Consider the following 21,456-nt stretch of genomic DNA (forward strand, 5'->3'; position numbering starts at 1 on the left):
CTTTCCAGCACCACTTTTAATAATTGTATAGGTTTTATTCTTTAACCCACATGTGTATGTTTTTAACATTCCATTTGGCTTGATTCTTCTCTTGCATAGTTTTCTTTATCTTGCTTTCAGCGTAAATGTTCCCATTTTATTAAAAATGTTTATGTAAGCTGCTTCAGGTTGTCTATAGAAACAGAAGTAGTTCAGTTCAGTCGCTTGGTTGTGTCCGACTCTTTGTGACCCCATGGACTACAGCACGCCAGGCTTCCCTGTACATCACCAAATCCTGGAGCTTGCTCAAACTCAGTCCATCCAGTCGGTGATGCCATCCAACCATCTCATGCTCGTCTCCTTCTCCTCCTGCCTTCAATCTTTCCAAAAATCAGGGTCTTTTTAGATGAGTCAGTCTTTCACATCAGGGGACCTGAGTATTGGAGTTTCAGCTTCAGAATCAGTCCTTCCAATGAATATTCAGGACTGATTTCCTTTAGGATAGACTGGTTGGATCTCCTTGCAGTCCAAGGGACTCTCAGGAGTCCTCTCCAAAACCACAGTTCGAAAGCATCAATTCTTCAGCACTCAGCTTTCTTTATAGTCCAGCTCTCACATCCATACATGACTACTGAAAAAACCATAGCTTTGACTAGACAGACCTTTGTTGGCAATGCAATGTCTCTGCTTTTTAATATGCTGTCTAGGTTGGTCATAGCTTTCCTTCCAAGGAGAAAGCATCTTCTAATTCCATGGCTGCAGTCACCATCTGCAGTGATTTTGGAGCCCAAAGGAATAAAGTCTGTCACTGTTTCCATTATTTCCCCATCGATTTTCCATGAAGTGATGGCACCAGATGCCATGATCTTAGTTTTCTGAATGTTGAGCATTAAGCCAACTTTTTCACTCTCCTCTTTTACCTTCATTAAAAGCCTATTTAATTCTTCTTTGCTTTCTGCCATAAGGGTGGTGTCATCTGCATATCTGAGGTGATTGACAATCTTGATTCCAGCTTGTGATTCATCCAGCCTGACATTTCACATAATGTATCTGCATATAAGTTAAATAAGCAGGGTGACAGTATACAGCCTTGACGTACTCCTTTTCCTATTTGGAACCAGTCTGTTGTTCCATGTCCAGTTCTGTTGCTTTTTGACCTGCATATAGATTTCTCAGGAGGCAGGTCAGGTGGTCTGGTATTCCCATTTCTTTAAGAATTTTCCACACTTTGTTGTGATCCACACAGTCAAGGATTTGGCACAGTCAGTAAAGCAGAAGTAGATATTTTTCTGAAACTCTCACTTTTTTGATGATCCAGCAGATGTTGGCAATTTGATTTCTGGTTTCTTTGCCTTTTCTAAGTCCAGCTTGAACATCTGAAGTTCATGGTTCACATATTGTTGAAGCCCGGCTTAGATAATTTTGAGCATTACTTTGCTAGCATGTGAGATGAGTACAGTTGTGTGGTAGTTTAAACAGTGAAAACTGACCTTTTCCAGCCCTTGACCATTGGTGAGTTTTCCAAATTAGCTGGCATATTGAGTGCAGCACTTTTGTAGCATCATCTTTCAGGATTTGAAGTAGCTCAACTGGAATTCCATCATTTCCACTAGCTTTGTTCATAGTGATGCTTCCTCAGGCCCACTTGACTTCAAATTCCAGGATGTCTGGGTCTAGGTGAGTGATCATACCATCGTGATTATCTGGGTCATGAAGATCTTTTTTGTATAGTTCTTCTGTGTATTCTTGCCACCTCTTCTTAATATTTCTGCTCTGTTACCATACAATTTGTGTCCTTTAAGGTGCAGATTTTGCGGAAATGCTCCCTTAGTATCTATAATTTTCTTGAAGAGCCCTCTAGTCTTTTCCATTTTGTTGTTTTCCTCTGTTTCTTTATACTGATCACGAAGGAAGGCTTTCTTATCTCTCCTTGCTATCCTTGGAGCTCTGCATGCAAATGGGTATGTCTTTCCTTTTCTCCTTTGCCTTTAGCTTCTCTTTTCTCAGCTATATGTAAGGCCTTGTCAATTTAGTTCAGTCGCTCAGTCGTGTCCGACTCTTTGCGACCCCATGAATTGCAGCACACCAGGCGTCCCTGTCCATCACCATCTCCCAGAGTTCACTCAGACTCACGTCCATCGAGTCGGTGATGCCATCCAGCCATCTCATCCTGGGTCATCCCCTTCTCCTCCTGCCCCCAATACCTCCCAGCATCAGAGTCTTTTCCAATGAGTCAACTCTTCACATGAGGTGGCCGAAGTACTTGAGTTTCAGCTTTAGCATCATTCCTTCCAAAGAAATCCCAGGGCTAATCTCCTTCAGAATGGACTGGTTGTATCTCCTTGCAGTCCAAGGAACTCTCAAGAGTCTTCTCCAACACCACAGTTCAAAAGCATCAGTTTCTGGCGCTCAGCCTTCTTCACAGTCCAACTCTCACATCCATACATGACCACAGGAAAAACCATAGCCTTGACTAGATGGACCTTAGTTGGCAAAGTAATGTCTCTGCTTTTGAATATGCTATCTAGGTTGATCATAACTTTTCTTCCAAGGAGTAAGCGTCTTTCAATTTCATGGCTGCAGTCACCATCTGCAGTGATTTTGGAGCCCAAAAAAATAAAGTCTGACACTGTTTTTACTTTTTCCCCATCTATTTGCCATGAAGTGATGGGACCGGATGCCATGATCTTTGTTTTCTGAATGTTGAGCTTTAAGCCAACTTTTTCAGTCTCCTCTTTCACTTTCATCAAGAGGCTTTTTAGCTTCTCTTCACTTTCTGCCATAAGGGTGGTGTCATCTGCATATCTGAGGTTATTGATATTTCTCCCGGCAATCTTGATTCCAGCTTGTGTTTCTTCCAGTCCAGCATTTCTCATGATGTACTCTGCATATAACTGTTGCTTCCTGACCTACATACAGATTTCTCAAGAGGCAGGTTAGGTGGTCTGATATTCCCATGTCTTTCAGAATGTTCCACAGTTTATTGTGATCCACACAGTCAAAGGCTTTGGCATAGTCAATAAAGTAGAAAAAGATGTTTTTCTGGAACTCTCTTGCTTTTTCCATGATCCAGCGGATGTTGGCAATTTGATCTCTGGCTCCTCTGCCTTTTCATAGCTTGAACATCAGGGAGTTCACGTTTCATGTATTGCTGAAGCCTGGCTTGGAGAATTTTGAGCATTACTTTACTAGCGTGTGAGATGAGTGCAATTGTGCGGTAGTTTGAGCATTCTTTGGCATTGCCTTTCTTTGGAATTGGAATGAAAACTGACCTTTTCCAGTCCTGTGGCCACTGCTGAGTTTTCCAAATTTGATGGCATATTGAGTGCAGCACTTTCACAGCATCATCTTTCAGGATTTGAAACAGCTCAACTGGAATGCCATCACCTCCACTAGCTTTGTTCGTAGTGATGCTTTCTAAGGCCCACTTGACTTCACATTCCAAGATGTCTGGCTCTAGATTAGTGATCACATAATCATGATTATCTGGGTCGTGAAGATCTTTTTTGTACAGTTCTTCCATGTATTCTTGCCACCTCTTCTTAATATCTTCTGCTTCTGTTAGGTCCATACCATTTCTGTCCTTTATCGAGCCCATCTTTGCATGAAATGTTCCCTTGGTATCTCTAATTTTCTTGAAGAGATCTCTAGTCTTTCCCATTCTGTTCTTTTCCTCTATTTCTTTGCATTGATCACTGAAGAAGGCTTTCTTATCTCTTCTTGCTATTCTTTGGAACTCTGCATTCAGATGCTTATATCTTTGCTTTTCACCTCTCTTCTTTTCACAGCTATTTGTAAGGCCTCCCCAGACAGCCATTTTGATTTTTTGCATTTCTTTTCCATGGGGATGGTCTTGATCCCTGTCTCCTGTACAATGTCACGAACCTCATTCCATAGTTCATCAGGCACTCTATCTATCAGATCTAGGCCCTTAAATCTATTTCTCACTTCCACTGTATAATCATAAGGGATTTGATTTAGGTCATACCTGAATAGTCTAGCGGTTTTCCCTACTTTCTTCAGTGTGAGTCTGAATTTGGTAATAAGGAGTTCATGATCTGAGCCACAGTCAGCTCCCGGTCTTGTTTTTGTTGACTATATAGAGCTTCTCCATCTTTGGATGCAAAGAATATAATCAATCTGATTTCAGTGTTGACCATCTGGTGATGTCCATGTGTAGAGTCTTCTCTTGTGTTGTTGGAAGAGAGTGTTTGCTATGACCAGTGCATTTTCTTGGCAAAACTCTATTAGTTTTTGCCCTGCTTCATTCTGTATTCCAAGGCCAAATTTGCCTGCTACTCCAGGTGTTTCTTGACTTCCTACTTTTGCATTCCAGTCCCCTATAATGAAAAGGACATCTTTTTTGGGTGTTAGTTCTAAAAGGTCTTGTAGGTCTTCATAAAACCATTCAACTTCAGTTTCTTCAGCGTTACTGGTTGGGGCATAGACTTGGATAAGTGTGATATTGAATGGTTTGCCTTGGAGACGAACAGAGATCATTTGTTGTTTTTGAGATTGCATCCAGGTACTGCATTTGACTCTTTTTTGACCATGATGGCTACTCCATTTCTTCTGAGGGATTCCTGCCCGCAGTAGTAGATATAATGGTCATCTGAGTTAAATTCACCCATTCAGTCCTTTTTAGTTCGCTGATTCCTAGAATGTCAATGTTCACCCTTGTCGTCTCTTGTTTGACCACTTCCAATTTTCCTTGATTCATGGACCTGACATTCCAGGTTCCTATGCAATATTGCTCTTTACAACTGTTTTTCCATTTCTTTTCTTGGGGATGGTCTTGATTACTACCTCCAGTACAATGTCAGGAAAGAACCTCTGTCCATAGTTCTTCAGGCACCCTTTCTATCAGATCTAATCCCTTAAATCTCTTTGTCACTTCTACTGTATAATTGTAAGAGATTTGATTTAGGTCTTACCTGAATGTTCTAGTGATTTTCCCTACTTTCTTCAATTTAAATCTGAATTTGGCAATAAGGAGTTCATGATCTGAGCCACATCTGTTCTTGTTTTTGCTGACTGTATAGAGCTTCTGCATCTTTGGCTGCAAAGAATATAATCAATCTGATTTCAGTATTGACCATCTGGTGATGTCCATGTGTAGTGTCTTCTATGTGTCGTTGGAAGAGGGTGTTTGCTATGACCGTAAGTGGGTAAAGTACCCCATATTCTTCTAGAGTTGTAAGGATCCAGAGAAATGAACAGTACTTAATTAGAAATGTTACAAGTGAAAGCCCTTTCTTAAATAATGAAGAATATAGTCTGAAGTAGACTTTTGGGCCTTAATCAATATCAGGAAATTAAAAAAACTAGAAACTGCAGCCATTCTTTCTTGACCTCTCGAGTCCTGGCCTGGAAAAAGTTTGCCTCCGACTCTTCTCTCAATCATAGATGTTTCCAATTACAGCTATCATAGTGGCTTTTTTGCATGTAAGTCTACTAACTTGCCTTTAATTTTATTTCTCCTCCACACCAACACCCTGCCAGTTTATTAACCTTCTGAAAACTGCAAAGACAAAAGTGAAATTGACGATTCGCGCTGAGAATCCAGACTCCCAGGCTACTACTTCAGGAACTGGTACAGCCAATGGAGAAAGGAAGAGCAGTCCCCAGTCTCCAGTGGTCCCACTGCCTAGCTCTCCGGAACCAGAGCCCACACAAAGTAAGGGCTGGTCTCCTGCTAGTTCCCACTCGTGGCGTGTTCAGACTCGGTATCAAGTCCCTGCTGGGGAGCCATCTGCCTGTATGTAGTCTACTGCTTGATAGGCCGTGGTCCTACAGCCTTCTGGTGAAAGGATGGTATACAGAGAAGGGATCTGGTGCTGTGCATTAACCAGCCATAGAACCTTGGGAAACCCATCCAGCCACTCCGAGCCTCTGCTTGCCCAACTCTAAGACAAAGGAGTGATACTCTTTGCTCTCCAAGGATCTTTTGCTAAGAGTATCTGTGACTCCAGGTATCTTACTAATAACATGAGATATCTCATTTTGTACATTCCTTGTTTATACTACTGAGTAAGTAATGTAATTTCTTAGAACATCAGTATTCTCATTTTTAATATGGATACAATGATACCACTTCTTTGGTAGAATCAACTTTGCCTGGCACTATATCAGACTCCTAAAATGTTACTCATTGCCACATGTACACAGTGGGTATGAGTTCTTCCTTTGGGTATAAACAGCAGATACTGTTAAAGAGGACAAAGTAGATGAAATAGTTGGATGTGGAGCTTAGGCTGACAATTTCACATGTCATTAAAATGCCAGTCTCCTACATTGAGGCAAATTATTCCTTTGAGGTTCTTTTTCAGAAAAATCACACTGATTTTCAGTAAAAGAATACATTTCAAGCTTTGTGGCATTTTAAAAAAGTCGTTTACTTTTTCTGCATTTGGAGAAAAAGCTCTTTTGGTTTCCAAAGTGAAACATTCAGCTCTTTTGAGAGGTTTTTAACGAAACAGCAGTTTAAAGCACTTGTAATATAGTTGGTTTAAAAGTCTGTTTTTAAATTGAAGTATAGTTGATTTATGATATTGTGTTAATTTCTGCTGACTCAGTTGTATATATGTGTGTGTATATATATACACACATGTGTATGTGTGTGTATATGTATATATACACACGTGTGTATGTGTGTGTATATGTATATATACACACATTCTTTTTACATTCTTTCCATTATAGTTTATCCTAGTACATTGAATTGGAGAAGGCAGTGGCACCCCACTCCAGTACTCTTGCCTGGAAAATCCTATGGACGGAAGAGCCTGGTAGGCTGCAGTCCATGGGGTTGCTAGGAGTCGGACAGGACTGAGCGACTCCACTTTCACTTTTCACTTTCATGCATTAGAGAAGGAAATGGCAACCCACTCCAGCGTCCTTGCCTGGAGATTCCCAGGGATGGGGGAGCCTGGGGGACTGCCATCTATGGGGTCGCACAGAGTTGGACACAACTGAAGCGACTTAGCAGCAGCAGCAGCAGCAGCAGTACATTGAATATAGATGTACTATACAGTTGAACCTTATTGCTAAAAAATCTTAGAGTAAAAAACATCTAATGGAAGTAATCCTTTATTTAGAAAGACTGAATAATTCTCTAAAATGTTAAAAAATAGAGTAATTTTCTAATTTTTCAATATCAAGTTGATCCCTAAATAGCATTGTCTATAAACATATAAGATGCAAAATGGAAGCATAGCATAAAGGAAAATATCTTGCACATGTTCTTACCATTTCGGGAGCAAGAAACTAGTCTGCCTCTGATTCCTGAAAAGAACATTTTCTCTAAAGCTAATCTATCAAGTATACCAACTTTCTCTGAATATGCTATTTGCTATATGCTTTTTGGTATATCACCAAACATGATATGAAGACTCTCATACAACAGAGTATGAGATTATATTCTCCTTATTTTTTCATAATCTAATCTTATTTATTTAATTTTGAGCATACATGCACCAGTATTTAATATTCAAGTTTATAAACCATTGAGACATTAAGAAACAAACTTCAGGTGGGGCTCACTTAATGTGTTATAAACTCAGATATTAAATCCGGTTGCATGTATGATTTGATTACAGATTTGATTACATAAGGAGAGATGCTCTAGGGCAGGATGAAAAGTAAAACCAAATCAGAAACCTAAAAAGCCATGAGTGGCATGCACCATGACCAGAATTACTGATGTTCTTTATGTTTTATCTTCACTGAATGTGAGTTAGGTTTCCACTGCATATCTCAGTTCTGAGTTTTGCGAATCATAGTTTTTTAAGACGTTTGTTTGGCTCCCATGAAACATAGAATATCAGAGTGAAACTAGCAGTTAAGTTCAACTCTGTTCTCACTCCTTTTACCTATTATCTCCAGTAATTAAAGAAAAATACAGAATAGTGCAGAAAATAATTTACAGGTAATTTTGTACCCACCACACTAAGGTAACAATGACGATGTAATCATTTGTTGGATGGTTTTAAACACAGCTAAAAGATTAAGGTGGAATTGAAGTCTTCTTTGTCCCCAAACTTGGGCCCATGTTTCTGCTCCATCCCCCAAGGCAACCAGTGTGGTGAGTTTGATATATATTCCTTCTGATCAGTTTTTATTTGTATTTCATTTTAAACGTACTTTTAGGTACAAGCAGGTCGTCAACACCAGCAATCTTCGCTTCTGATCCTGCAACCTGCCCCATCATCCCAGGCTGTGAAACAACAATTGAGATTTCCAAAGGGCGGACAGGACTGGGCCTGAGCATTGTTGGGGGGTCCGACACACTGCTGGTGAGGATGTAGTCAGAGATGCTCCAAATATGCAGCCTCTTCAGTGATCCCTGAGAGGTCACTGCAGGGAAATGTCCATCAGCTGTATGAAATGAAATACAAAGATTTAGAAAAGTGTATCATTTCTTGTTATTTTAATCTGTGGGGCAAATACTCATTTACTTTGAGTAAGTCAGCACTGACTTAGTAATATTCCTTTATACTTGTGATTATGCCCTTTAGGTTCAAAATATTTGTGTTAGTTTACCAGTTCCTGCCATATTTTAATTTTCTTTTTACTGACTGGATATCATTGGGTTAGACCCATACTGAGAAAACATTTGATAAATTGGATAATTTATAGACAAAAATTTCTAATTGTCAAAAAACGCATTTAAAAGCCATTCATTCCACTTGTAGATAGGAAAGGTGAGGCATATCTGTTAATTTCATTTGTGGATAGGAAAGGTGATGTGTGTCTATTATAAATGAGTGTGTGGGTGATTTATGTATTTTATAAATCTTTCCTTTAAAATTCCCTATCATTTGAAAGAAATACAAATGTCTTTAAGACTTACAGCAGCTTGTCTTGTTATGCTTTTCTCTGAATTTTGATGCATGACTCACATACGGATGTAGTCAACGTATAAGCCTTATCAGTGCCTATGAGAGTACAGTGTGCCTTGACTGCGTTTCTGCTCACCATTCCTAGGGAGGATGGGGTAAAGCATGGTGTGTTTTGTTTGTGCCCTTAGGGTGCCATCATTATCCATGAAGTTTATGAAGAAGGAGCAGCGTGTAAAGATGGAAGACTTTGGGCTGGTGATCAGATTTTAGAGGTACAGAATGCTGTGTGTTTGACCTTTACCTCAAAGGAAAGGCAGCTGTGGGGAGGGTGGGGTTTGTTTCTTCCCCTGCCCGTCCCTTTCCTCTCTCTCCCCACTCCTTCCTTTTTCCATCTTTCTTCTCTTTACCCAGCTCATCTACTTCCTCACCATCTGTGTGCCACTTCTGTACAGGTAAATGGAATTGACTTGAGGAAGGCCACACATGATGAAGCAATAAATGTCCTAAGACAAACACCACAAAGGGTGCTCCTGACGCTGTACAGAGATGAGGCCCCGTACAAAGAGGAGGACGTGTATGACACCCTCACCGTCGAGCTGCAGAAGAAGCCAGGGAAAGGCCTGGGGTTGAGTATTGTTGGTAAAAGGTACGACTAATCAGGGCAAAGGCAGTGATTTCTTGGAAATGATTGAACTTAAATTTCTTTGAAGAGTACTAGTAGTACTAGAAGCTTTATCAACTGCTTGTATTCTGTAGGTAGCTATCGTCAGCCCATGCAGCAGCGGAACATCAGAAGATACTAATTTAGACTTTTTTAGTCAGTATTAAAAGATGCTTGCTTTTTGGAAGGAAAGCTATGACCAACCTAGGCAGTATATTAAAAAGAGGCATCACTTTGCCGATAAAGGTCTGTGTAGTCAAAGTTGTGGTTTTTCCTGTAGTCGTGAATAGATGTGAGAGTTGGACCATAAAGAAGGCTGAAAGAAGGCTAATTGCCAAAGATTTGATGAATTGTGTTGCTGGAGAAGACTCTTGGGAGTCCCTTGGACTGCAAAGAGATCAAACCAGTCAATCCTAAAGAAAATCAAGCCTGAATATTCATTGGAAGGACTGTTGCTGAAGCTAAAGCTCCCATACTTTGGCCACCTGATGTGAAGAGCCAACTCATGGAAAGATTGAAGTCAAATGGAAACAGGGGCAACAGAGGATGAGATGTTCAGATAGCATCACCAACTCAGTGGACATAAATTTGAGCAAACTCTGAGAAATAGTGAAAGACGGAGGAGTCTGGCATGCTGCAATTCATGGAGTTGCAACGAGTAGGACATGACTTAGCAACCGAACAACAGCAACAAGACAAAAAGGCATTTGGTAATTTTGAGTACCTGCTGGGTGCCAAGAGATCTATTAGGTTCTGGAAAATAAAGTTAAAAGAGGCATGAATGCTAACATCTGAAAACTCAGTTTGGTAAACGAGAATTAAATATATTATTGCAACAAAGAAATCTATTAATGAGAGACAGAAACATATTGTGAGGAATCCATGGAAGCAAAGGAGAAAGGGATCGTGTAACCTTATTTAAGGAAAGTAGGTTAGGAAAACTGCTTTATAAAAAAAGTGCCTGAGATGAAGCTAAAAATGTAATATGTGAGAGGTGATCTAACGAAAGGGGAAGGAGGATATTCTAGAGAGAAGGATGAGCATGACAAGAACACCACCTGAAGGAAACAGACAGTGTAAATTAAGAGGCCTGGGGTAGTAGGTCGGTGAATTTACATAAATTGAATACCTAATTTATTTAAATATGTATATATAGGTAATGTTTAAAATATTTAATCTAGTAAATTTCACCACAGTTATTCTAAAGATGGGAAAACCGTATCAAATGGTGAAATGACTTGTTTAAGGTCAAGACCTTGGCAAGAAGAAGTGATGCAATTAAACCTTACTAAGTGTTTCTACATGGTCATCTTTGTATTTCAACAGGAAGTTATGAGTTATTTTTACTTTTATGAAAAGAAGGTTGGAATAAGCTTAATATTTGTTCATTTTGCATAAACCTATCTTGTATGAAAGTTAGACCTGTAATAATTTAAATGAGACATCACAGCAAAGGTACATAATTTTGAGTAACAACTGGTTTTAGTTTGAGACACATCTGTTGTTTCTTTTAAATAATGTTAATGATATTGTTGATAATAGCAACATATTTATATAGGCACAGGTCAATATCCATTAAGGGCTTAATTATGGTGTAGAAAGAACAATAGGTTTTTCTCCCAGTGACTGACTCTTAAGTCCCATTTTTGCCATCTAGTAGCTATGTGACCTATAAAATGTGTATAATAACCACTTCTACTCACAGTTTATAAGTGTTGAATAAATATGCTTATGAAAGATATGTTTAATCTATAAAATATTATAAAGACATGATACTATTATTATATAAAATTCTTAGTTTCACCAGTGTTGATAAAGCAATAAGACTTTTAAAGTCATAAAAATAGAAGTAAAATTTTCAATTCTTAAATGTTAGCCTTTCATTAAATAAGCATTGCATTCCAATTGAGAAAAAGTAATAATGGTGATATTTAAAATCACACTTGCAGAAATGATACTGGAGTGTTTGTGTCCGATGTTGTCAAAGGAGGCATTGCAGATGCTGATGGGCGACTGCTACAGGGAGACCAGATACTAATGGTGAATGGAGAAGACGTCCGCCATGCAACACAGGAAGCGGTTGCGGCTCTGCTGAAGGTAGAAATTCAGTGCCATAAATGGTTATGTGTAACAGCGTAGGAGAAGGAGGAGACATATGCAACAAGTATTTATTTAATATGTTCTCTCAAATAAGACATATTTATATGTTAGACAACATACTTCAGTGGTAAATCTCTACACTTATGATCAGGTCTTTATTATATGGTTATGTAGTTCTGGAGAAGGCAATGGCACCCCACTCCAGTACTCTTGCCTGGAAAATCACATGGACGGAGGAGCCTGGTGGGCTGCAGTCCGTGGGGTCGCTAAGAGTCGGACACTGCTGAGCAACTTCACTTTCACTTTTCACTCTCATGCATTGGAGAAGGAAATGGGAACCCACTCCAGTGTTCTTGCCTGGAGAATCCCAGGGACGGGGGAGCCTGGTGGGCTGCCATCTATGGGGTCTCACAGAGTCGGACACGACTAAAGCAACTTAGCAGTAGCAGTAAGTATTATCCCCTGGAGAAGGAAATGGCAAACCACTCCAGTATTCTTGCCTGGCAGATCTCACGGACAGTGGAGCCTGGCGGGCTGCAGTCTGTGGGGTTGCAAAGAGTCAGACATGACTGAGTGAGGGAGCACACACAGTAAGAATTATGAACTGAATATCTGTGATCTTAGCAGATGTTTTATCATAAAGTGATTGTTATGTGGCTCTTTTCTTGAAAGAAAAGCACATATTCAGGCCACAAAAGAGAATAAAATTTCTTCATGTCAATTCACCCCGCCTCCATATTTATATCTGGATGTATTCTTAAGACCTCTGGCATAAGGGGAGAATCTCATACTGGCAGGGATGCTCCCACAGAAAGGCGGGAGATCAGAGGGGCAAACGGGGTACCTCTGAGAGTCATGCTTTCTGGACTGCCCTGCCCCCCCCCAACCCTTTACTGGGCACACTATGTTGGACATCCTTATATTGAGTTGGCCAAAAGGTTCATTCAGGTTTTTTTGCACCATCTTACAGAAAAACCCAGATGAACTTTTTTGCCAACCCAGTATTTCCCCAGAGATGAAGAATGTGGAAGAGTGTTTGCAGATTTACCTGACAGTTCCTTCAACAGTTACCACTGTTGTTAATTCAGTAATTATAAGGCCTCCATCCCAAGGTATCATTGCTAAGCTTAAATACGTTTTACACTGTGAAATCTCTTTCCTCCAAAGTAAATTCCATGAAGAATCATTTGCTGATTGGAAAGGCAGCACCAGTCTAATTTTTAAAATGAGTTATAAAATATAGGATGGTCACCTAAAAATACAGTTCTTGGAAATTTTGATGTATTTCCTCTCAATTTTTATCTCATTGTTTTCCTTTACCTAACATGTGTTTTTATGACCCGAAGCATAGTTCAAAGTTGACTAGGCATCTATTGCCATCAGAATCCATGTTATGTGGTACATGTTCGGTAACACTAGCGTATAACTTCATGACATTATTAAACAGCAGTGGACAATGTCAGAGGTCTCAGATTCTAGTCAGAACCTCTTCAGTCGTTAAGCTTAGCTTCACAGAGTGATTTCAAGTGGGCATATTGTTGTTAACCTCTGGTTTGCAGAGGACCTGGTATGTACATATAAATTTAGTTATTAATGCACACTTAAACTATCATTTCTTCTTGGAGTTATTTTCAGAAAATAAAGTAATTAGAGTTCTTTAAGAAGAAGTCTCTTCCTTCACGAGATAAATTTAAAATGATAGTTAATTCTGTGAGACAAAAACCTCTCAAAGATAGAGAAGGAGGCATCCATAATGTAACATAGATAATTTTAGAACCAGTTAAATCCTCATTTAAAAACCAGTTTGCCAGTATATAATGAGAGCCTTAAATATCCCTGTAGCTTTGCTATTTGTAACTGCTGCTGCATTTTGTTGTTTTGACTTAGTAATTCTTCATTTTAAAGTCTTGCATCAGTAATCCTCAGTACACAAAAAATTTTACATGGGTGAAGTTCATTGCAGTGCTGTTTGTTATAATGGAAAACCTGGAAGCAACACAGTTGACAGTACTGCGTGTGTTTGATGTTTTGATGAGCATTGTACGTGGATTATTCTATCACAGCAGCCTATAATGATCTCTGTTTTTTTTAATGCAGAGTAAAAGACTTATCAAGGTAGACATCTGTTAAGTTCACACAGACTGGATTTAAACTAGTGTATCTGACTCCAGAATACCAGTTCTCACCCACCTCATTTTGCTGCTTTCACATTAGACTGTACAGCATTTCTTGCATGCCTGTGATTTATTTGTAAAGGGCAACAGGGAAATTTTCCTCAGTTCTCATTTGATGTTTATAGCAGTATGGCTTAAATATTGCATAATAGATCTATTCAGGTGCAGTGTGGCAGTAGAGAGCTTATATTATCTGAGTACCTCTGCTATTGAAAGCAAAGCAACTTGTTGCAATAGTGGTTTTTTATTGCTTTTGTTTTGTTTTTTAAAATCCAAATTCCTTGGCTCATTTGGCTCTACATTGGTGTGTTGCATGAGAGAACTGGTCGATTCTCCATTTCTCTTTGCCTGGACAGACACCCTCTCCATGTAAATTATGAGCTAGTAAGACAGACACTTGGTGTGGCTACTACTGATTTGTTGTTACAGTTTTTACTACTTTTAATGTTTTAGAAAAACCTCTTTCCACAAAGGATGGGAGAGATATCCTTGCCTATAGAAATTCCAAAGGAAACATGACTTTCAAAAACCCAGCCGTTAAGAATACAGTGTAATCCTAAAGCTGACTATAGCATTCTATTTAAATGTTTCTGTCAAACAACCTCCCCCTAGTGTTCCCTAGGCACAGTAACCTTGGAAGTTGGAAGAGTCAAAACTGGTCCATTCCATTCGGAGAGGAGACCTTCTCAAAGCAGCCAGGTGCGTAGCTGTGGAATTCATCAAGATGATGCAGTTCACAGGCTGAAAGGAGCTCAAAGATGGCCTTTCCTGTCAGTCTGTCCAGGGTCCTGTATGCAGGCCTGGCAGCATGGCAGAGCAGCTAGGGTACAGAGTTTGAGAGATGGGAATGGACAGGCAAGCAAGGTGAAGCTCTTAAGTAGTTTGTGAGTCATTCTGAGAAACTTAATCCAAACCATTCTTCTTTTCTGACATGATTCTTTTTGCATAATCTCAAAAACGAACCAATTAATACATTATAAAGCCTACCAAGATAGCATATGTTTAAACTATTTTTATAGCAAACATTTATCAGCCAGCATTCAACTGAAAAGAACCTTGTGTAGGTGAACTGTACAAGCTCACCACTGCATATAAAACACAGTGATAGTTTGTCCTTAAAGACCTCACAATCACCCCTAAATGATTACCATTTGTTTCCTGTCCCTGGCCCTATTTCTGCAGTTGTTTAAGTTCGCATCTGTGTGCAACTAGATTAACTTTAGAGAAGATTAGCTTGGGTGAGATTATGTTGGAATCAAATTCTTTTACCTTTAATTAGTTATGTCACTGGGCACATTCTTCCTTAAAAAGAAAACAAAACTCAGTGGAAACTGTTTCTATTGATTACCTTTCTAGTTATCAAATGCCACTATTGCTTAACAAGTATTTCTAAGTGCACTAAAGTAATTATGAAATAAGTCGTCCTTAAGGGGTATTATTACTTCCCAAGCTCTCTAAGACAACTATTATGTCTTTGTAGATGAATGAAGCCAGCCTGTCCTCATTCACTTTTCCACTTTCGGGATCCGGTACATCTGAGTTACTGGAAAGTAGTTCAAAGAAGAATGCACGTAAGATTGGATTGAAATGTTAAGCATGATTTACTGGATTGAATTTTGGCCATCAACACTGATTTTCTTCCCCTGTTTTACTTTACCTCTGAAGCTTTCTTCCCTCTAAATCATCCTAAACTCTAATATAGGTGCAAAAATGAGTGCCTGCAAAAGCTGAGAACAGCATGAAGCAATGCCTGTGGCAGCATTTCCCATTTGATGTTTTCCCTGGGAGATCTACTAACATTAGAATCAGTATTCTGTCATGTTTTTCTTACGAAGAAGATTGGTGTGTTTGATTTTTATTCCTGTTCTCTATTTAATATAATAGTAATAAATCAGAAGATTCCATTAGTTGAAGCCATCTATTTTTCATAAGATTACAAAAATGTCGATTGAGAAAATTAATATGATCCTCCTGTGTTTTAATTACATGAAATCATGATGCAGAGGGCTTTTTGGCTTGGAGCGTCGGTTGAAAGTTGTTCAAATTGAAGAAACTAACCATATGGCAGTCTCTGTGTGCAATGTGACTAATATTCTAGAAATTTAGGCACTTAAGTCCATGGATTCTTTTTAATGTTTCCATGACTTTATTCCTCTCAGCTGTGCACATGTGTCTCTCTGCCCAAAACACATCCTGTCCTTGCCTCATTCAGAGTGGATTATGCAGTTTTATAAGCAGTGCTTGAAATAAGAAGGAAGATATGGGATGGTGTGCCATTTTTTCAGTTGGGAGCTCCTCTGTAAGACAGATGTAATCATGTGTGCTAGTAACTTTGAATACCCTGTTTCCAAAAACATTGGGGTACCTCACTTAGGTACTTAGTCCCATTTCGTTTTAGAATCAACTAAAATTTAAACTATTACTAACATTAAAAATGTGTTAATAATCATATTTTTCTCTTGTTTTTTTTTTTCATTTACAGTGGCATCTGAAATACAGGGATTAAGAACTGTTGAAATTAAAAAGGTAATGGGGAGAGAGAAAATAGTATACACGCTGATGGCTCCAAGGTTGTCTGCATATTTTCCTGTTAGCTGCCTTACTGCTTTATGGTACCATCTGATAAAATATGTATTACATGCAGTGAAAATAGCACAATGTAGACTCTGCTGAATTTCCTTGTTTGAAAAATCATTTTTGGTATACGCTTTTTTGCCCAAAACGTTATCAACCCAGCCCCACACAAAATATGCAGGCCTCTCTGACGTCTTTTATGGATCAGTAAACCTTTGCCTTCTTCAGACTTTCAGAAGAAGTTTCCCATTCTTCTGAAACAGATTCTTCTGACAGCTATGTACAACAGAGAAAAGAAAAGCAAATTTAAGTGCTGAGCACACTTGTAGACACTTCATACCATCGCCATTTCATTCAGTAGTCACTGCAGCCCTTTGTAAAAGGCCCGGTTATTTCCATTTTGTCCATGAAGAGCTAGAGATTCATTGAAAGCAGTGGACTTGTTCCAGGTCCCAGCATTTGTTGGTGTGGGTTTCTGGCTTTGAATGCAGGTCCCTGTTGTCCTCATTCCCTGTAACATGATTTTTATTTAGCCTGTTGTGGTTTCTTTTACCTCCCGAACAGATGCTTAGTTTTCTAAGTCACATTAAGAACTTGTATCAGATAAATTAATGCAGTTTTCTTGGGCATCCTTTTCCTCCCTCAAGTCTAGAAGATCAGAATTAACTATAGAATGTTGCGCCAAAGAGAACAAAAGCCAATGAAAGATAACAGTTTGACCAAAATATTTTGTCTGTCCCATGGCAGGGGCCCACTGACTCATTGGGTATCAGCATTGCTGGAGGAGTGGGCAGTCCACTGGGTGATGTTCCTATATTTATTGCAATGATGCACCCGAATGGAGTTGCAGCTCAGACGCAGAAACTCAGAGTAAGTTCTACAAAGTCCCTGGTAGCCTTAGCAAATTTGCCAATAGGTTTTATAAACTCTTTGCATCTGGCCAACTGTTGCAAGCAGTTTGAAACGTCTCTATCAGCTTTTAAATCAGCTAATATAGCTGCAACAGGGGTTTCTTTGAATAAAAAATGGAGAAATTTTAAAAGAAGAATTTGCTGTTGTAAGCAATTTGTCAGTAAATGAAATGGGATAATTTGCAGTTGTTTCTTAATATTTTTGTTTGCTTGAAGTCCTGTGGAAGAAGTTAAAAGAAAACAGAAAGTATTCTCAGAAAGTATTGGCAGAATGAAGTGAAATTATTTTTTTGAAGTGAAATGTTTTATTTACATGTCTTTTTGGTACTTTATTAAATTGAAAATTATCATCTGTGTTGCATTTATTTATCTGTTTTGTGGAAGTTTGATGTAAATGTGATTTATAACGTGAAACTACAAAACTTGCTTCAAAATTGAGGGATTTTGCATATGTAGAGCACTATGACAGAATTTATGCTAGCTGCCCAGTTCTGAAATCATGTGAATATTCCATTAGTAACTCAGTCTCTACACAGTAAAATCTGTATGGCCTCATGCCTTAAAACTGTCTCAAACAATGACCACTGTTTAGAAATGCTGTGTAAATCAGTAATGGTTCAATCTCCCTTTGATATGTGAATTTCAGACTAGCACTTTAAAACTAGTTGTACACATAACACGGGGGTTAGAAAACTTCTCCCTAGAGGACTTTTTGCTGAAGATGAATATTTCAGACTTTGCAGGGCTTATGTGTCTGTATTGCAGTTAATGAACTCTACCGTGTGAATGCAGCCGAATAACTGTCTGTCTTATAACCAGATTTTACTTACCGAAATAAGCGACGGACCAGTCCTGGCCTATCAGCCGTAGTTTGCCAACCCTTAACTTATAGTCACAGATAATGTATATAATAATAGTATCCAGAGGAATTCTTGTTCACAGATGATAACAGATGCAGTGTTCTTTGGGAGAAGTGCAGAGAAGGGAAGTGTGGTTCCCTGCCCCTGCTCCCAAAGATGATGGAACATGGCCACTATGTGCAGCTTCTCTCTGTGGTTGCTGCTGCTAGGAGTCGGAGGTTTCCTTGGTTATATTTCTGGTGCTGATCAGCAGTATATGTGTGGCGTGGAGGCTGGGGAAGCAAATGGTCCCCCTCTCCATGGCGTTGTAGCAGATGGCTATTTCTCTCCATCGCAGGTTGGGGATAGGATTGTCAGTATCTGTGGCACATCCACTGAGGGGATGACTCACACCCAGGCAGTTAACTTACTGAAAAATGCCCCTGGCTCCATTGAAATGCAGGTAAGATTTTTATCCCAACTTTTCCGATTGTGGGTAGCTTGAGGACACATGAGCTTTGATGTTAAAACTATAAAGTGAAATTTCCTGCTTTTATTTCCTGTTTCCCTTGAACATAAATGATTACATTGAGAGTCCCAAGAAAGTACATAGGAAATACATTCTGTCACATTTTATTCTTAATGTATGTGTTATTTCATACTTTTTATATCTAAGGGGGAAAATTCTCAGTCTTGGCAGGATATGATTAATTGCTGAAATTTTCAGTGGTGTGATTGAGTGGCTTGTATTCTAAAGATCTTTAGGAAACAATTACATGTGATACCATGTTTGAAAGCATCAGGAACTTGATAGAATTGAATTAGTAGAATATCCTTAGTGTCAAAGATACCTCTGGACCTTATGAAATTTATTTTAACAGACATGATTAAGTGAATGATGAAATACACATTTTTAATCCCAGTGCTCTTTTTGAAGAATTACTGATGTCTTCCTAGCCACATGAGCGTGTTTTTCTATTTACATTTCTTCTGTGTTCAGGTGGTTGCTGGTGGAGACGTGAGTGTGGTCACAGGTCATCAACAGGAGCCTGCCAGTTCTAGTCTTTCTCTCACTGGGCTGACGTCAAGTAGTATATTTCAAGATGACTTAGGGTGAGCTCACATACTATCGTTTGTATGTCCCTGTGAGCACATAAAGGTGAAATGATGGGCGGTGAAGTATAAAATATGAAAACCATGTATGTCTAAGCTCTTGAAGTTTGGCATGGATTTACCAAAGACAGGCAGGCAGGCAGGTAGGAAGATGACAGACGGGCATGTATGTGTGCTACTGCTCTTCCTACGTTTTCATCTCTTGAGTTGTTTGAAGGAACATTGTAGTCTTGGGGTCAGTGTATCCTTTTAAAATTTTCTACATTGTGTAGTCATTTAATAGATCATACTTTTGAGTAAAAAAACTTCACAATTACCCAAACTTGAGTACAAAAGTATTAGAATATAGAGAGAGGAGAAGAGAGGAGCATGTTAGACTTTTTAAATTACCTGATGCAGGTTTTATTTTGTTTATCTGTTTTTGTCTCTGAGCTTGGGAATACTGATGTTTATGATTTATTCCATCTTAGTCTTCAGTGCTTCTTCCTCTCACTTTAAATGAACTGGAAAAAGAAAGAGCTGCTACAATGTACAATGAGAAGTTACCATGAATATGTTAGGTTAAGGGTAGTATACATGGGTAATAGAATTAGGGAGTTAAGTAGGGCTTTATTAGATTATGTAAATTTAACATTTGTAGCACAGCAGACACTGACAATTGAAGCATCCCTGAATACCCATGGTTTTCCACTGTTGGTGACACAGAATTCTATCAGCTTTAGGTGGGTGTCAGATAACCCATTGATATACATATGAGATCTAATAGCTCTTGTTTTCTTCCCTTTACTGTAGGCCTCCTCAGTGTAAGTCAATTACACTAGACCGAGGACCAGATGGCTTAGGCTTCAGTATAGTAGGAGGATATGGCAGTCCTCATGGAGACTTACCCATTTACGTTAAAACAGTGTTTGCGAAGGTAAGCTTTCAAATTTTAACTACCCTTTCCCCCCACAAAATGTTCACTAATAGTGGTCAGCAGCTGGCTTATTAGTTTATGGCCTCAGGTAATGCCAAATGGTCAACATTTGATTATTTTCTTGCACAACTCCCTACAGGAACAGGTCATTAAGTATTTTTGTCCAATTTGAGGTTTAGTTATGTTTAAAGGAATATAGGCTCAAATTGAAGTTCCATGGGTGCTCTCAACAATATACATAAAATTCATGAACTTGAGTTAGACAGTCAGGCCTGATTGTTTTCCTTTGCAAACAAGATGCATATAGTTGAATGTCTTTTGAAAATAGGACATTTTAAATATGTGTATGTTAAAGAGCTCTGGCATTTCTTTTTCTTTGCATTTTTTGTTGTGAAATATAAAATAGGCACGGAAGAGTACATATAATACATATGCAGAATAGCTAAGATGTGTTTATTTTGCAAGTTTCATTTCATTAAATGGAATAGAAAAATAACTGCTAAAATTTTTGCGTATCCAGCAGCCCTGTCACCTACCACAAACGAGCTATGTGTAGTTAAGGGATTCAGTGAAGAAAAGAAAACCATTATATATAGTTGTAATCATATAGCATCCTGTTGGATGGTAAGAATGTTTAGGATACAAGTTATTAAAACATTAGTGAGCCTGTTAAAATAATTTAAACCCATATAATTATTATTTGGTAGTTTGTCGTGACGACAATTTTTAGGAACTATAAAATTAGATGAAATTTCCTACAGGAGAAAATTCAGATGCTCAAAATTTTGCAGCACAAAGAAACAATTATGTTTAACCTACTAAAAGATTTCATTTGGGGGCTTTAGATTAGTATTATCATTCTTTTGAGTGCTTACCTATGGAGGTTTCATTCTATTATTATTTTTCAACCAATATAAAGTGCTATATCTATAGCAATCTAACAATAAGCCTATTTTGTGAGATTTTTTTAAATCCATTGGTATGTCTAAAAACACAAATAGCACTTGCCAGTAAATAAAAGAGTCATGCAGTCCTTTTTCTCAGCCTCAGAACAGTTTATTTAAGGCATGCTAGTTAGAGCATATTTTAAGAATTTCATCATTATGGATTCCTCATTAACTTTTCCATATTTTTTATCTTATATTTAATTGCATAATTGCTTACTGTAAGTATGCCTTAAGATAGGGTTCTTCTACAAACAGCAGTGTCTGTGTTTAGTCTTAATCATTTAGGGCCCATAAGGAATATGAAGACTCCATCTACGCTTGGGAAGTAAAGAATCAAGCAGCTTAAGCTTCCTTTTCGAAGCTACAGAAAGAATTAGGATTAGAGTTTGCATGACTTGGGCT

The 21,456-nt window shown here is 38.6% G+C and overlaps 1 protein-coding gene across 1 annotated transcript in view; it reads left to right on the forward strand.

The window, feature by feature from the left end:
• The window catches only part of MPDZ (multiple PDZ domain crumbs cell polarity complex component), a 176,484-nt gene that overhangs the window by 150,314 nt on the left and 4,714 nt on the right, over positions 1 to 21,456 (forward strand). The window contains exons 35-46 of the mRNA XM_068974237.1: positions 5,482 to 5,656; positions 8,128 to 8,273; positions 9,008 to 9,091; positions 9,272 to 9,465; positions 11,430 to 11,577; positions 14,367 to 14,453; positions 15,235 to 15,325; positions 16,237 to 16,280; positions 17,076 to 17,198; positions 18,437 to 18,541; positions 19,079 to 19,191; positions 19,984 to 20,107. Coding sequence (XP_068830338.1) covers positions 5,482 to 5,656; positions 8,128 to 8,273; positions 9,008 to 9,091; positions 9,272 to 9,465; positions 11,430 to 11,577; positions 14,367 to 14,453; positions 15,235 to 15,325; positions 16,237 to 16,280; positions 17,076 to 17,198; positions 18,437 to 18,541; positions 19,079 to 19,191; positions 19,984 to 20,107 — 1,434 coding nt within the window. The remainder of the gene's footprint in view (positions 1 to 5,481; positions 5,657 to 8,127; positions 8,274 to 9,007; positions 9,092 to 9,271; positions 9,466 to 11,429; positions 11,578 to 14,366; positions 14,454 to 15,234; positions 15,326 to 16,236; positions 16,281 to 17,075; positions 17,199 to 18,436; positions 18,542 to 19,078; positions 19,192 to 19,983; positions 20,108 to 21,456) is intronic.

This window comes from Capricornis sumatraensis, chromosome 6 (assembly GCF_032405125.1).
Source record: "Capricornis sumatraensis isolate serow.1 chromosome 6, serow.2, whole genome shotgun sequence".
In the NCBI taxonomy this organism is placed as follows: Eukaryota; Metazoa; Chordata; class Mammalia; order Artiodactyla; family Bovidae; genus Capricornis; species Capricornis sumatraensis.